The sequence below is a fragment of the Camelina sativa genome, chromosome 19 (genome assembly GCF_030686135.1).
Source record: "Camelina sativa cultivar CO46 ecotype springtype chromosome 19, ASM3068613v1".
NCBI classification, from domain to species: Eukaryota; Viridiplantae; Streptophyta; class Magnoliopsida; order Brassicales; family Brassicaceae; genus Camelina; species Camelina sativa.
Genome location: NC_141898.1, coordinates 17,972,851 through 17,990,867, shown reverse-complemented (window position 1 = coordinate 17,990,867; position 18,017 = coordinate 17,972,851). Strand labels below are relative to the sequence as shown.

Sequence of the window (18,017 nt, the reverse complement as noted above, 5' to 3'; positions counted from 1 at the left end):
TCAATTTGGATCCATTAATCACTTGCAAGAAAAATTGATTTATAAAAGAAGAATGAAAACCTGATACAAATCAAAAACCCAGCTTAAATACAAATTGTGAAACTAAAATTGCTTACCTTGCACAATAATAACACACATAGTGTTGATCTCACTGGCTTCTAAGCAAATTATTGATGAGCTTCCATGTCGCTTGATATTTCAATTGATAAAAGTCGCTAAAGTCCCAACAATCGAGAACCAGAGAAGCTCCCAAAGAGAAACATGCTAAAATCTATTTGATTTTTATTTTTGAAAAAAACTAAGTGCAAGAGAAAACAAGATCAATTTGACTTCCACTGTCGCTTTATGTTTGTTTATGTGGAAGAAGAAGGTAAAAGCGCCTCTTACAGTCGGACTGTCACCAGAATTTGTTTCGGCTTTCTTTCTGTGAGTTTGTATGGAAAAATTAAAATGCTTCTCGATTACTTTGTTTTATTGGCAATTAGAAAGAGATTTTTTTGGGGGCTTAATCGAGCCCAACACATAATTGTTAACCCGTAACTTTTATGTATGAGTTAAAAAAATACAATAGATATAAATTATAGGATTTGTAGTGTAATTAATCCATTATATGTATCTTAATCTTTTCTCCAAAAAAAAAATTGTATCTTAATCCTATGCTCTATAAATTTCTACACTAACTCAGAGGATAATGGAGAGTACAATATGCATGTAATTTTCGAGTTCGAGTCGCTATAAATTGATACAAGCCGACTATTTAAATAGTATAGAAGATGGAGAAAGTTATGATTTTCCTCAAACGAACAAACTATATTACATCCACAACAAATTTTCTATACTACACTCACAACACATTTTCTACTCTCCTTTATTCTCTATAGACAAATTATAAACTTTGTCTAAATAATTATAAAGAATAACAGTTCTTTTCTTTAAAAAATTAACAACTTTGGTCTAAAGCAATAATATTTATATTACTGAAAAATATTATAAAAAAGAAAACTTAGATTTTTCAAACAATATTCGGATCTAGTATAAAGTTAAGTGGTAATACATAGGCTCCGACTGGTAACAGCGTATTTGGTTGTGCGGGACAAATGATTTAGTAGTGCGGTACGGTTCAACTCCGGTTCATGCAGGAGAAATATATTTGCGGAACAAGTGCGGTTAATACAAAATAAGCAGTACATAATAATGTTTGATTGGTAAAAATAAATTTGCGGTTCACAATAATATCATATATATATATATGTTAAAATACATACATATTGCTAAATCAATTATATTTACACATAATTTTGTATTTATTATAAAATACATATTACTGAAAATTCAGAATAGTTATAATAATTATTATTATAGATCTAATCTAATAAGCTATTGATTGTTTGTTTATATAATGAAATCTCATTTATTAGACCATCTCCAATGTATATCTCTATTTTTCCTCTAAAATAGAGTAACTCTATAATAGAGTAAGTGTTAGTGTAAAAAAATAGAGGTGAGAATAGAGTTGCTCTATATAGAGTAATATTTGGTCCAGATTGCTCTATATTGCTCTATAATAGATTTTTGACTCTAAAATAGAGTGGGGTTGGAGATGCCCTTAGTTATTTGCTTAGACTTAACTAAATTACATAACTACACATTAAGCTCATAGTTTTGATCTAATAATAATAATAAGTCAACTATAAAAAAAAAACACTTTCAAATAATAATGGATACATGAATGAAAAAAGAAAACTAACTTTTTTATAAGTGATATGAGAGAAATTGTGTATGATATTAATTTGTGTTTTATGTTTAAGTTTATTCACATATTTTATTATTATTAAATGTTTTTTCACACACTGGGTGCGTATTTGCTAAAACGCTGGGTATTGTCTACCTTGAAAAATTGAAGTGCGTTTTTGATCTTTTAGGTATAATTATGGTTGTCTACAATAACGCACACTGCACAATTTTTTTAATGAGGAAAAACGCAAATAAAAAAATGAAGTTGTGAATGGTGACTTATTAGTGGTTTTCTATTTTTTGTTTGAATTCCGCAAATAATGGTGTTACCATTCACTACCATAATTTGGTTGTAAAAATTATATGACATTAAGTGTGTATGTTCCAAACTTTTCCAACAGTATGATTAGGAGTGTTAAATTTATTTGGATTTAGTTTTAATTTGGGTTAGTTTTGTTTATAATAGGAGGTACAATAGCAAAATGAGTTTGTTGAATAATGACATTAAAGTAACCATAATTTGATTACAATACCTAAGATAAATATATTTTTGAAAATGAAGTACTTAAAAATAATAAATTTAATTATAAAAAGAAGTGAAGTGACCTTAGTGTAGTGGCCAAAGATAAGTCCTTAATGCACAAGACACCATCACACCAGAGATCGTCTCCCGCTCCCTACGAATGTAGAGATTAGGCTAATGGGCCGGCCTGTTGTGGCCCAATGGTTGACAAAAAAAAAGAAAAAAGAAGTTAAAACATAATATTTATGTTCATACTATTAAATTCGGGTCTGTGGACTTGTAACTCAAAACCAATTGCCAACAAGTGAATTGGCCCTAACCCCTTATATATTACTTACATCTCATCACATTTTCCAATGTTTGATCTTTCTCAACACGCCCCCTCAAGATAATGGATCTTCTAGCCATTAATCTCGACATAAACCAACATGCCCCTCGAGATAATGCCTTTTTTTAGCTATCTTGATGGAATTGAGTCTTCTATTGGGTCATCAATTAATGGGGTGATCGGGCCTCTATCCGGGCTAGATTAATTAACGGACCAGTATGTGTAGGCTCTGATACCATGTTAAATTCGGGTTTTACTGTGGGCTTCCAAATCAAAACCAATTGGCACGAATGGATTAGCCCTAACCCCTTATATATTAGTTAAGTCCCATCACATTTTCTAATGTAGAATCTTTCTCCACATATACCATTTAATATCTAATTTATCCTGACCTGCACGTTCATACATGGTAATGTTTGTAGACGTATTTGTTTAGTAGAGCATTCATAATCTCAATTTCGAGTGATCTAACCAATTTTGAATTTATATATACATTTTTTAAATACATTTTGGGTTTTACCTTTTTATTTGTACTTATTTAAAAATTTATTTACAAATAAACAATTTCTAAAAATAGCATTACTTCATATTTTGTTTCCTAAATATTTTACATTCTATTCGAACCAAAAAATTACAGCAAAATCAATATGAAAACAGACACTATGATATATTTAACAACACTTTTTATTGTGTTTTGAAGATATTCTATCTCTGAATCCTTTGCAAATAAAGAAAACAAAAATTTGATTCCTATTTTGTTTTCCAAAAACTGTGAGCTTTGATTTTTAATGTAAAAATAACTTCGATTCACATTTATTTAATTATTATAATTAATATATATATAAACTTATAAAATTTCAATATATTATGAATGTGTAAAATTAAAAAGTTTAAAATACTATATAATATGGTTATATAGTAGATGGGTTATAAAGAGAACATGTTAGAATTAATAAAATATCATTAAATTTGTGTTAACACGGATGAAATCCTTATTTTATTATTTGTTAACACTATTAATATTAGAATATTTGGCATATATATAAAATTAAATTGATTTAACTAAGATTTTGTAAAACAATTAAATCATTAGGAAAAATGTGAATTAATCATAGTGTATAAATAATTTATTATGTATTTAGATCTCCTATTTTTTGTTATAATAATTAAAAATCAAAACAGAATCACAAACGACCGAGAAATTTAGTTATTCTTGATAGATAAGGGAATATGTAATATTCACTTACCATCTATGTATCGCTAAGACTTGGAGAGCACTCTCCTATACTTGTATATATGCGTAATCTCTAATGAATAGAAGGGAAACTCACATTTACTGAGTAACATGGTATCAGAGCCTTTATTCTAAAAACCCTTAAAAAAATATCACCGTCTCCTTCTTTCTCGATCCCTCTTATCTCCCTTCTTCTTCTTCTTCCTTCTCTCATCTCTCTATTTTGTTTTTCTTCCCCGATCTTTCCAATGGCCCAACCACTCGACAAATTCTTCCCCGATCTTTCTTCTGTCTCTGCACCTTTTGAAATTATTCATTCCGATGTTTGGACCTCTCCAGTGTCCAGCGTCAGTGGGAACAAATACTATGTTATTTACCTTGATCATTTTACACATTTTCTTTGGGTTTTTCCTATTCGCAACAAATCCGATGTCTATTCCACGTTCTTAACTTTCATGGCTTATATTTCTAACCATTTTGGCCGCAGCATCAAATTTTTTCAATGCGATAATGGTGGTGAATACCAAAACCGGCAATTTCTCAATTACTTCTCTTCTCACGGCATCTCATCTCGGTTCTCCTGTCCTCACACTTCTCAACAAAACGGGAAGGCCGAGCGAACACTCCGAACATCAAACAACTCTGTTCGGTCGTTACTTTTCCAAGCAAACATGCCTAACACATATTGGGTGGAGGCACTTATGATGGCAGCTCATATCTTCAACATTCTTCCTTCCTCTGCCATCAACAATCAAATTCCATTCACTAAACTGTTCCACAAGCCGCCCACTTACGATCACCTTCAGGTATTCGGGTGTGTCTGTTACCCAAACCTCCTCTCAACTAATTCACACAAACTCGACGCTCGCTCCACTGTGTGTGTTTTCCTCGGCTACCCTTCCAATCATAAAGGCTATCGTTGTCTTGATCTTACTAGTCGCAAGGTAATTATCTCCTAACATGTTATTTTTGATGAATCAAGCTTTCCTTTTTCACACCCTTCTCCACCTCCAATCTCTACACCACCCGCCGAACAACCACTTACACAAACTATCTCCCCTATTCTCCGCCAACAAGCTTCTATCACCCCACAAACTACCGCTCCTCTACCAACTCTACCTCTCGCTCCGCCGGTGGCACCACCTCCCGCTCCGCCAGTAGCACCACTGCCTCCACAGGTCGTCACTCACTCTATGAGGACGCGTAGCAAAAGCGGAATCACAAAACATAGACAGCCCCTTTCACTTCATACTGAAACTCTCTCACCTCTTCCCACCTCTCACTTAAAAGCTTTAGAAGATCCTAACTGGACAGCGGCGATGCATGAGGAACATGGAGCTCAAATTAAAAAGAGGACGTGGTACTTGGTACCACGACCCCCTAACACTAACATTGTGCGCTCTATGTGGTTGTTTCGACATAAATTTGGTGCAGATGGGAAGCTCTCTCGCTACAAGGCTCGGTTGGTCGCAAATGGAAAATCACAAGAAATAGGCATCGATTGTGAGGAGACTTTCAGTCCTGTCGTCAAGCCAGCCACCATTCGTCTTGTCCTCGAGCTCTCTCTTTCTTGCAAGTGGCCTATCCATCAACTTGATGTCAAGAATGCATTCCTTAACGGCACACTCGAAGAGACGATTTACATGCACCAACCACTGGGTTTCCACGACCCGGACAAACCCGATCATGTTTGTTTACTCAAGCAGTCCCTCTACGGTCTCAAACAATCCCCACGCGCATGGAACCAACGCTTCACTCAATATGCTCGTAAAGTCGGTTTCGTGCAAAGCAAGGGAGACCCGTCCTTGTTCGTCTACAACAAACCACATGGAACCTTATATCTCCTCCTCTATGTCGATGACATTGGTCTCACCGCATCCTCCACTACGCTACTTACCGCCATCATCGCCTCCTTTCACAGCGAGTTCGAGATGAAGGACTCCGGTTAGCTTCACTACTTCCTCGGTATCGCCATCAAATGCAATACCTCTGGCTTCTTCCTCTCACAACAGAACTACGCTACGGACATCCTACACCGCGCCAACATGTCTAAATGCAATTCCTGCACCACGCCGGCAGACCCTCGTGCTTGCTTTGCCGCCGACGATAGCCCACCTATCTCCGACCCTACACTGTATCGAAGTCTCGCTGACGCCCTCCAGTACTTAACTTTTACACGCCCTGCTATCTCTTTCGCCGTCAAGCAAATCTGTCTATACATGCATGATCCCCGCGAATCTCATCTCAAAGCACTCAAACGAATCCTGGGCTACCTCAAGGGTACTCTTGATCACGGCCTCCAACTCTACCCGACACAACCTACAGGCCTCATCGCTTACACGGACGCCGACTGGGCTGGCTGTCCCTCTACTCGTCGTTCAACTTCCGGCTACTGCAATTTCCACGGTGACAACTTAATCTCTTGGTCCTTCAAACGTCAACACATTGTCTCCCGCTCAAGCGCCGAAGCTGAGTATCGCGGCGTGGCCAACGTCGTCGCTGAAACAACATGGCTTCACAACCTCCTCCTAGAATTACATTGTCCTCTCATGAAAGCAATTATTGTCTACTGTGACAATATCAGCGCCGTCTACCTCTCCACAAACCCTGTTCAACATCAACGCACAAAACATGTCGAGATCGACATTCACTTCGTTCGTGAACGTGTCGCCCTCGGAACAGTCCGTGTCCTTCACGTCCCCTCGTCACACCAATACGCGGATATCTTCACAAAGGGGCTTCCCACTCCATTGTTCAACGAGTTTCGTTCCAGTCTAAGCATTCTTCCGAACGATGCTACGACTACGGGGAAGTGATAGATAAGGGAATATATAATATTCACTTACCATGTATGTATCGCTAAGACTTAGAGAGCATTCTCCTATAGTTGTATATATTTGTAATTTATAATGAATAGAAAGAAACTCACATTTACTTAGTAACAATTCTTTTATTTGCAAAACATCCAATATTATTAAACAAATACAATATGAAATATATATAATAATAAAACTTATATTCGGTATACCGCATAAAGTTTGAGTAATATCTTTTCGAAACAAAAACTGATTTAAGTAATCATTTGTAACGTACTAATTTCATCTAAATATACGAGTGGGTTTAATTTAAAACCTACAGTAACTATAATGCCAAACCGCATTACAAATGATTATATATGATTACAATTGTATATAAAAAATAAAAAATAAACAGAAAAATCTAGAATCGAAATCGAACCATTAGTCGGATTGTCTATCACTATATACAAGAAAATAAATGGATATTTCCACAATAAGAAATGGAGACTGAAGCTGAATGAAAAAAATAAAGGCAAAAAGGTAAGTATATATAATCATAGTTGAGAATGGTTTAAAAGAAACATCACTTTTTACCTTACTTTTAAGGGACAATTAGATTTCACCTTAATCGTTAATTAAGAATGACTTAAAATTAATAAAACGATGTGCGAAGAAGGAAGAGACTCGAGGAGACAGTTTTGGGATTGGTGAGAAAGAGAGAAAGAGAGAAAGAGAGAGAGAGAGAGAGAGAGAGATCGCTCCAATGGAAGAATCTGTTCATCAATCTATTCGCTTTGGCTCAGGTTTCTCTCCACTGTTTTCATTCTTTATCGACTCCATTAACATGTAGATCTCCCCTTGAAATCGCACCGATTCCATTTCGATTTTTGAAAATTTTGTCTCAACTGATGGATGCAGTTGCGGATTTGATCATGCGGAAGAACCGACGCGGAGGGTATCTCCTACTCGGATCAACGACGCTTTTATGGTTCCTTTTCCAGAAATGTGGATACAGCTTTTTCCCCTTTGTTGTTAATACTCAGCTGCTCCTCGTCGTTATACTCTTCCTCTGGGCCAAATCTGCTATTCTCTTCAACAGGTAGCAGAATCTCACATTCGCTTCATCTACTCTAAGCTATGTTTTTTGGCTAAGTATGTAGAATTAGCTTGTTTTTGTGGGATATAGAGTGGAGAATTTCACATTTTGACATCATGTTGTAGATAAAGATATGGTTACAGGACAAGTAGGTAGAAAAGTTATGCATTAGTTGTGCTAAATCTGAATTGCTCTCTTTGCTTTGTTTGAGTAGACCTATGCCACAACTACCTAATCTTGAAATCTCTGAGGCATTTGTGTTTATGGTGGCTGATGGTCTACGAGTGTGGATTAATAATACCGTGCTCGCTGTTGCTCGTGAGATTTACGTGGGAAGAAACGCAAAGCAACTCTTTCGGGTCAGTAAACTGTTTTCCAAGTGATTTTGTTCTTTCGTTTCTTGATTCTTAGAGTGTAGCTTAGGAAATTGAAACAGTGATATTGCTATTGGCAGGTCAGTGTTGTGTTGTGGACAGTATCATTTGTTGGCAGTTTCTTAAACTTCCTCACAATTCTCTATCTCGGTGAGTAGATTTGTTTTCCTTTGTCCTTCATTATTGATTATGACCTATATAGCTAAGTATCTCTAGAAGAGAAAGGGTTTATGTTTTTGCAATCAAGACTGCTCAACTCACCTAATTTACTTTCTCTGTGTGATTTAATTTGGATAGGTGTTGTTCTCAGTCTGTTGATCCCCATTGTGTACGAGAGGTACCAGGATCACATTGATGATAAGCTATCTTTAACACATCGAATCATTCAAACGCAGTACAGGAAGATCGACGAAAGATTACTACAGAAGATTACTGCTAAGCCTTCAAATAAGATAAAGAAGATGCAATAGGCAAAGCTTACTGACCCTTGTTTAAGCATTTATCTGCTAGCCCTTTGATATATTTTTCAATTTCGTCACAGCTATGTTCCTTTGTTATGCCTAGCACATGACGATTGTAATTAGCCTGGGGGCTAGGTGTAATTTGCAATATAGACAGTTTTCCAGGAAAGAGATTGAAAGTTTAGACTGTAGAAGCTCAGTCAGTCAGCTTAAAAACAGAGCCTACATAGGGAAGTTGAGAGCTGAAGGTTTAAAAGAGAGTGAGAGGATACGTTTGGGGGCGCATTCTTGATTTTGGCATTGGTCGAGAGTTTAGAGCCCTCATTAAACAAGTTTTTCTTTGGTGAATTCAGTTAGAGGAGTTCACCGCTTACCATTCTATCAGCCAAATAGTGTATATTTACGACACAAGAGTGATATATGCATGAATGTTAAGTAGATTAGATAGACATCAATGGTATAAATATTTTGCATGATATGTGTGCTGACAGGTGGATATTTTTTAACGTCTAATATGTTTCCACTCTTTTTGTTGCAGGCAGTGAAATAAACAAGACATAATACGACTGAGTTGGGGATGTAAAACTGAGGTGCAACAGAGCAACGTAACAAGCTATGATGAGTATACCAGATGAGACTTGAGAGTTTGATTGTGGTTTTCACACTCGAATCAACCTTTAGTTGATAGAGACAATATGGATGAAGAAGTCCATGTCTATGTGTAACTTCAGGAACAAAACGTGGTTGGTTCTAATTGGAATATGGGACAGTTTTTTTTGGCAAACTATTGGTTATATAATGTGGAATTGTGATTTTATTAGTTATGTGTTGCAGTTATACGACCTGTCTACGTAAGTGATAATTTATCCGATAAATCACAGTTGTAACTCAGGAATGTTACCAATGGTTTCGTTCTGAAGTTTAAGAGGAAACAAGCCACAGATTTTAACGTTTTTATGATTACAAGAAGTGAGGCCACAAAAGGCAGAAACTCAAGCAACTTTAGGAGCCAAGACAGATTCCGAATTGGGCACTGTCACAGACCGCAACAGCTCCAACGAGCAAACAAGGCCTAGGAAATGAGAGAGTAAGGTGTTCGCCGATGCCTGCAAAAGCGGCTCTCAAGTCAAACAGTGAAACTTGCACAAATCATTTCTGCAAATATTTAAGTAAAAGCTTTATAAGAAAACAGCAATATATTAAAAGCTTTTGTTCACCTGAACTAGGAAGACATCAAGAGCAAGAACGGGGCTGTAACCCTGGGAGACTCCCTGGTAGAAAGGGTTAGCTGAGGTTGTTAAAGCCTTTGCAACTAAAAATCCAACCGTTGCTTGCATCCCGAGAAGTGCTGCCCCCATTCCCAAAAGATTTACCATAATCCCGCTCCTCAAACCTTTCACAACATCAGCACGAGGTGGAGCCTGAAACAATACAGCCTTTATTAAAAGTTGGATTTCTCGCTTTCATACACCCAACTACAAAACTGAGAAAACGGGACCCAAGAAGCAGTAGCAGCAATTGGGAGACCTTTTGCAGCTTGACTTGATCATACAACCAGCTTAAGAACTTAAACATGATCAAAGGTTCAACAGCTACCACTAAATATAAGGTTCACAGACTGGTTTTGAGAAACAAAGTTAACACAGTTTACACATATAAGAACCTACAAGTGCTATTGTATGGGCAATGGCTTCCACACAACGACACTCAGACCAAGAGAACTGAGTACTTCGACTAAAGACACATCGTAGGATCCTTACTGGTTCTACTTAGGTAATTCAATCTTTTTCACGTTAGTGTAGTCATTAGCAGTACATAAACCTTTAAAAGCATTATTTCCAGAGAGCATCAACCTTCAGTGAGTCGAATTGAACTACTATAAAGAGGGAGACATTGTTACCTTGGCAGGGTCAATGGCAGTTCGACGAAGCCTCTCTGAAAGCCGGATATACCCAAAAGACCAGAACACCGAGACAAACGAGGCAGCAATCCCACTTGCAGTAGCATAAAAGGTAGCAGGTGAAGTAGGTTTCCCTGTAACAACAATGGAGAAGGATAGAATCACAGCCGCCACAACGGTTGACACAAGCTGCCCCCAGAAACCAATACTCCCTAGCCTCTTGAAGTACCTTGACGTCTTCTCCAACCTCTTTGCTACCTGTGAAAAACCACTCATACTCATATAAAACTCTCTTTCACCCCAATACAGTTTTTACATTACAATTCTGAAAAACTCAAATCCAAATTGTTATCTACTTCCTAAAAACAAAAGCTGATTCAGGTGGAAGCTGTGAATTACGAGTTTTCATTTTCGATTTTCCCAGACATGATCGTCAGACTCTCATTCCACCACTCGATCTAGCTAACTTAGTCAAAAAGCAAGACGAGAAACTAAGATTCGAGCTGGAAAAAGCTAAAGAAAAGGAGAGAAACCTGAGCGAGCTTTGCCTTGTCGACCTCATTATCACCGGAAACGGAAGAAGGAGAAGTCGGAGAGGAAAATGCCACCGTGGATGGTGCGAAACTAGGTTTAGATCCTCCGATTTGGAAACCGTAGACGGACAGAGACGGTGGCGACTCGTGTGAAGAGACGGTGGCTTTCCTCTTCGGAGCCAAGAGAAGTGGATTGAAAAATGGTAGGGAGCGAGTAGAGAGGCGTTGGTTGTGGCACAAGTTCTGAAAACCTGGCCGTAGAGTGACGGCGGAGACGCCGGAGGAACTCACCGGCGGCAAGAGTAGTGACTGCATATTTTTTTTAGTTGAGAGTAAAAGTTGTGAATTGGTTGCTTTTTAGGCTTCGTTCTATCTTAATAGCTGCAATGGGCTTTTTGCTACCTAACGGCCTTTTAGAGAATATTTTTTTCTTTTTCTTTTCTTCTTTATTAGCGGTCCAACAGTATTTTATTTTCGTATTTCTTTTTTATCATTTGTAAAATAAAAAACTCAATCCTCAAAAATACTATTAAAATATATTTTTGTCTCAAAATATCATCACTAGTTTTTTTTCCCTACAAATATCACTGATATATAAATCTTATATAATAAATCTATGACCGCAAACCCAAAATACTAAACAAAATTATAAATAATTAACTTTTTCCGATTATTTTTAAGGTGTGTGCAAGTTTATCTGTTTTTGCAAGTTTTCTAGTGGTGAAGGTTAAGAAATTTGAATAATCAAAGTTTTTCTTTTAAATGATAAATTTTAAATTTTCTATTTGATTATCTGTTTTTGCAAGTTTTCTCTACCAAATTATCATAGTCTCTAACACTTTTTCATTACTTTTATTTTCTTGTAATAATTTTATCTGAAAAAATGATTTTCACCTATACAAAATATAGCCAAACACATGACCATAGAGCTAAACTATCTATCAATATTTACATGGAAAATTGATTTTGCATCATACCATGCAAAAACAAGCATAAGTTATCTGACCATAAAAATCTTTTAGTTTTTTCTTGATTTGATATGACAATTTCCCTTTGCAACGATTGATATCAAAATTAGTGCAGAAAACAAAACTAATAAAGAAAGTATATATTTCTTGCAAATCTTATTTTTTATCACATTATCTTTTGCCACTCATGTAAACATTAAAAAGAATATTTATCTAACATAAAGAACTATATCAAATATATACTTCTTCTCGGCATGTCCTATTTTCTTTTACTTTAATATCTAATAAACAATCCAGTGAAAACATGTAAGTCTAACTGAATCTTCAAATTTATTAGGATACATCAAAAAAAAAACATCACACTAGATAAATTTGAAAATGTGGTAAAATTGGAATAAGTTCAAAATATCTTAAAAATCAAACATGCAAAATCTAAATATCCTTAAAAATCAGATTTGTTTTACATACTAATGGCTTTTTGTTTGCTGAAAATTTATTATTTATTTGCTGAAAATTCACCATGAACCTACTTCTGGGATTTCTTGATATGTGTCACACCATTATGAAAACCTTGTTAGTGGGGGAGTAGAAAAAAAAAATGGGAGAAAATATCTTCGATTTAGATCAAGGTTTTGGAAGATTTCGATTGAAGTTATGTTGATGTACCTCACCGGTTGTAGATACTAATCATGTTTAATATGGTGTTGAATGTGATGTGAGTATGGAATGTCCATTTCAGCTCATTGTTAATTTTCTCTACCCATCCCTTTTGTAAAACAACAATATTCAAAAAACCACTTAAATAAAAATAAGAAATTTTGTAATATATCACTAGTTTTTTTTTAATGTCATTGTTAAAATATGTTATTTTTTCTAAACTACCACAAAAACTAAAACTAAACTTTAAACTTTCAAAACTAAACTCTATATAATAAATTTTAAACTCTAAACCCAAAACACTAAACAAAAATGTAAAAATGATTGAAAATTTTTCATTTCTAAAGGTAACGTTAAGTGGCTTTGTTTCACTTACTACAATTTTGGATTAGATACATTCAGTTGTACAAAAACATATAAATAATAACAAACTTTTAATAGTTTAGGTCAAAGGTGTTCGTTTTTTTTTTAAAGGCTTTTCAACTACAATAGAATAGAATAGTTTTTTTTTTTTTTTGACAACTACAATAGAATAGTTTATTAATAGTGAATTTATGCAAATTATCCAAATAATATTTTCTTGTTTTATTTCAACTTTAAAATAACAGTGTCACGAAGGAGAAACAATCGTAATGTACGCAAGTTTTAAATTCAAATTTTCGAATCTATATTCTTTTTTCTGCTAAGAAGAAACAAAAAATAAAGATTATTATACAAAATTTTGCGGACATTTTTACGAACTTCGAAAAAAGACAAAGAACTAAATGAGAAATATCTACGACAAAAAGAATAAAAGAATAACCTGTTGACAAAAATTAAAAATAAATAAATGACCAACCCCTCTTTTTATCTCTTATACAACCTCACCCTCTCTAAAGCAGAACCTCATAGTTTTGCTTTGCTCCAATATCTTATAAATTTGGTGAACAGAACAATCATTACTTGCAGTGGTTCACCCTCTCTCTCTCTCTATCTCTCTGTCTCTCTATCATAAGAACTCATAAGCATTACTCACAGAAAAGAGAAAACCTAAGAACTCAAACCATGACTTCCATCAGAAGCAACCTCCTCTTCCATCTTCTTCTTCTTCTCCCTTCACTACTCCAAGCTCTTAACACTGATGGTGTTGCTTTACTCTCTTTCAAATATTCCATCCTCAATGACCCTCTCTCAGTTCTACGCAACTGGAACTACGACGATGAAACACCATGCTCTTGGACCGGTGTTGCCTGTACAGAGCTTGTGAGTCCCAAAACCCCAGGTTTGCTTAGAGTGACAAGCTTGGTTCTTCCCAATAAACAGCTCCTAGGTTCTGTCTCTCCCGACTTGTTTTCGATACTACATCTAAGGATATTGGACCTCTCCAACAATTTCTTCCATGGGTCACTGCCGGATTCAGTGTCTAACGCCACTGAGCTTCGTGTTCTGTCTCTTGGGAACAACAAGGTTTCTGGTGAAGTGCCTAATCTTATCAGCAAAGTGGCTAGTCTCCAGCTCTTGAATCTCTCTGCTAACGCCTTCACCGGCAAAATCCCTTCCAATCTCCCACTTCTCAAGAATCTTACAGTCATTTCCTTGGCAAAGAACTCCTTTTCAGGCAATATTCCAAGTGGGTTTGAAGCAGTACAGGTTCTAGACATCTCCTCAAATCTTCTAGAAGGATCTCTTCCTCCAGATTTCGAGGGAACGAGTTTACATTACCTCAACCTATCACACAATCAAATCTCCGGCGTGATTTCTCCAGCTTTCACCGTGAAATTTCCAGCAAGCACCATCCTCGATCTCTCCTTCAACAATCTAACAGGACCAATCCCTGGTACACCAACATTGCTTAACCAAAAGACTGAGTCCTTCTCTGGTAATACAGGCTTGTGTGGGCAACCATTAAAGACTCCTTGTTCAATCCCTTCTACTCTATCAGACCCACAAAATATCTCTGAAACTACTTCACCAGCAATAGCAGTAATGCCCAGAACTCCAACACCAACAACTCCATCGGTAGAATCAACAAATCAAACACCCGAAAGCAAACTAAAACCAAGCACAATCGTCGGCATTACACTTGCAGATATAGCTGGTCTAGCTATCATAGCTATGTTCATCCTCTACATATACCAGCTCAAGAAACGAAGAAGCTCCAAAGAATACAGCACTTTCAGCGTCTTACAAAAATGTCTGGAGAAAAACGATACATTACCAGTCAAGAAATCGAAACAAAACACCATCGTCGCCGCCTCAGAGATCACGAAATCTCCAGCTACAAAAACTGGATGTGGCTCATGGATAGTTCGTGGGTACGACAAGACAACGTCTGCATCATCCGAGAGCGACGTAGAGAACCAGCTGCAAGACAAGAAACCCATTGAGGCATTTAATCGAACAAGTGGTGGGCGAGCAAAAGGCAACACTGAAACAAAACTAGTGACGGTCGATGGAGAGACTCAGCTAAAGCTAGATACTTTACTAAAGGCATCAGCTTACGTACTTGGTACAAGCAGAAGCGGCGGGATCGTGTACAAAGCCGTGTTAGAGAACGGCTCAGCTTTTGCGGTGCGGCGGATCGGAGCGGAGTGTTGTACGGTGACGAAGTTTAAAGAATTCGAAAAGGAGGTTCACTGTATCGCTAAACTTCGTCACCCAAATCTCGTTAGGGTTCGTGGTTTCGTCTGGGGTAACGAAGAGAAGCTTCTCATCTCCGACTATGTCCCAAATGGGACTCTACCTCTCTCCTCCATCTCCGGTAAGTTTTCAATTTACTCATAACCGGCGTACGTTATACTACATGATGCTACCATACGCTTAATATGCGTATTTCAGTAACAACCAAGTTCGAAACTCAAGATTTTGGTTTTGACATTTATTTTTGTTTGATTCGAAAACAGCTAAATCAGGCTTGTCTTCACAGAACCCTCTCTCGTTTGAGGCACGGCTCAAGATAGCAAGGGGCATAGCTAGAGGAATTGCTTATATACACGACAAGAAGCATGTGCACGGCAACATCAAGCCCAATAATATTCTCTTAGATTCCGAGTTTGAGCCTGTAATTACTGATATGGGACTTGATCGTCTTATGACTCCGGCTCATTCATTCACGTCTGGACCAATGTCTACCTCACAACATCATCCACCAGAGTGGTCGGCTAGCCAGAAACCAAATCCTAAATGGGATGTTTATTCCTTTGGTGTGATACTGTTGGAGCTTCTCACAGGCAAAGTTTTTGCGGTTGATCGTGATCTTGTTCGTGATTATGAGACCGATGAGAAAACTTGGTTTTTGAGGTTGGTTGATGGGACAATTACCGTTGAGGTGGCTCGCCGCGAAGATGAGGCGGTCGCTTGCTTTAAGTTAGGCTATGGTTGTGTCTCTTCCTTGCCTCAAAAGCGACCGTCTATGAAGGATGTGGTGCAAGTGCTAGAAAAAATGTTTGTTTAATTGTTTACTTTATTAAAATTTAGAAAGATTGCATAATTTTTGTTGCAATCAAATGGATCACTTTTCATCTTTTAAATTGTTGTTTACTTTCTTTTTTCTTTTTAATTTGTTTTTGGATAAAGTATCATGTATAAGTGAAATCATAAGTGCAAATATTGTCTCATGAGAAGCTCACAAACCTCATGTAATTAGTTTTTTTTAGTAAGTTATTCATGAAAAAATACAACAAACAAAGCTGCTGATCGTTTTGGCTAAATAACCTTGTTGATACTACAAACTTAGTATCTTATTTTTATGTCCCCTCTCTTGCATTGTAAACATCCTCCATAATGACCACTCCTCTTTTTCTTAATAAAAGGAAGCTGTTAAAAAAAAACAACTCTTTTTACTTTTATTGTTATCGTAAAGATCCTCATATGTTGCTTTTATTAACCAAATTTGTTCGGACTATAATTAAACAATCTATATTTTGCATAGGCTTTCCAACCAAAATATAATAGGGGTCAATATACTCAATGCATGATTATTCGGAATCTTTACAATAACAATACAAATTTCTATTTTTGTTATATGGGGTATTTAACTTCAAATTTTAAGGGAATCTATAAAAATAAAATAAAAAACATCATATATTATTCAATCATGAATTTTTTTAAAATCTAATATTATTAAACTAATGATATGAAAAACTGATTTAAAATCCACTGAAAACGTTTTGGATATTTGAATTTTAATGATTTTAAAGGATTCTTAAATATTTGAAATTTTTTGTTAAAAATACAGAAATCCGAATCTCATGGATTTATGTGAGATTTGTTAGAACCTTTCAATAAATCTTATCAACTTCACTAAAATCATCAAAATCATACAAAAACTCATCAAAACTCAAATCATTTAAGATATTAAAACCAATACACCACATGGTTTAGGAATTACTTTATTTTAAAATCTTCATATTAATGATGAATTTATAATTAAAAAAACGAATTTCTGTATTTATATTTTTTACAACAATATTATTTATAATATCAACGAGTAGAAAGAATTGATTTCTTATAAATCGATTGTTTTATGTTTTGTTTAGTTTTATTTATTTTTCTATTAAAATAATCAGAATAATCTTTCCAATTCGAGTTTATAATTCCTTAACATGTGATGCATTATTTCCGTTAAATATTTTGATGATAATGGAAGGTATTTTTATATAATGAAAAATAATTAGATTTATTGCCTTACTAAATTTTAAATCTTCATTGTATCTATGGATTGTTTATTAAATCTTATCGAAAGAGAGAGTCTACGAACTTAAGTCTTGAACTTAGTTTTTTTTTACATCATATATCTAAGTAGCATTAAAGAAAGCAATAGACGCTAATTAAGATGGTGATCCAACTCATAGCGCCAAAAATGCCTAAACGGAATCAACTTTGTTCAGATTTTGTTCATATCATTGGTATGTACTTGTATGTTTGGATTCACTAATGTTTACTAATTATAATGGTTCTGAGTTCTAACCTATGTGTTTTGGAACAAAAGGAAAATTCATTGGATTTTGTGCACAATTTTTTTTTTAAGATAATGTTAATTAGAAGTTTTATTTTTACGTCTTAGTTTTATTTTTCGTAAATCATTTACAGTTTTCATTTATACTAGCACAACTATCCCATTGTTGCAAGTTTGTCTAATATTCTTCCTTAAAAACTTTTGCTGTTTTGCTTTCTTTGTATTTCTTTAGAACTTAGGTCTTTGAATTTCATTTATTTTTCAAGAAGAAAAATAAATTAATAGAAATAATTATCCACATAGAATTTTAAGTAACCAATCAAGTAACTAATTGTCTATTACTGTGTACTTTTCTTTTCATTTTAAACAATGTTGTCCACATAGAATTTTAAGTAACCAATCAAGATAACGCCATCTCAATAATTAACATTATTAAATAATAATAATCCTTTTTATTATTTTTGGAATATCTATT

The 18,017-nt window shown here is 35.4% G+C and overlaps 3 protein-coding genes across 3 annotated transcripts; 2 read left to right on the top strand and 1 right to left on the bottom strand.

The window, feature by feature from the left end:
- Nucleotides 1-7,199: 7,199 nt before the first annotated feature.
- On the top strand, nucleotides 7,200-9,368 carry LOC104766709 (reticulon-like protein B10). The gene is made up of 6 exons (XM_010490647.3): nucleotides 7,200-7,420; nucleotides 7,536-7,716; nucleotides 7,928-8,072; nucleotides 8,168-8,237; nucleotides 8,385-8,557; nucleotides 9,087-9,368. Exons 1-5 carry the CDS (start codon nucleotides 7,381-7,383, stop codon nucleotides 8,555-8,557), a joined length of 609 nt encoding a protein of 202 aa, XP_010488949.1. The 5' UTR covers nucleotides 7,200-7,380; the 3' UTR covers nucleotides 9,087-9,368.
- A 28-nt stretch (nucleotides 9,369-9,396) lies between these two features.
- LOC104766710 (protein TIC 21, chloroplastic) lies at nucleotides 9,397-11,364 on the bottom strand. The gene is made up of 4 exons (XM_010490648.2): nucleotides 10,982-11,364; nucleotides 10,449-10,706; nucleotides 9,766-9,969; nucleotides 9,397-9,654 (listed from the first exon to the last, which is right to left on the bottom strand). The coding sequence occupies exons 1-4, from the start codon at nucleotides 11,294-11,296 to the stop codon at nucleotides 9,541-9,543; spliced, it is 891 nt and encodes a 296-aa protein (XP_010488950.1). The 5' UTR covers nucleotides 11,297-11,364; the 3' UTR covers nucleotides 9,397-9,540.
- Nucleotides 11,365-13,556: 2,192 nt separating this feature from the next.
- On the top strand, nucleotides 13,557-16,202 carry LOC104766711 (receptor protein kinase-like protein At4g34220). The gene is made up of 2 exons (XM_010490649.3): nucleotides 13,557-15,346; nucleotides 15,489-16,202. Exons 1-2 carry the CDS (start codon nucleotides 13,651-13,653, stop codon nucleotides 16,037-16,039), a joined length of 2,247 nt encoding a protein of 748 aa, XP_010488951.2. The 5' UTR covers nucleotides 13,557-13,650; the 3' UTR covers nucleotides 16,040-16,202.
- Nucleotides 16,203-18,017: the final 1,815 nt, after the last annotated feature.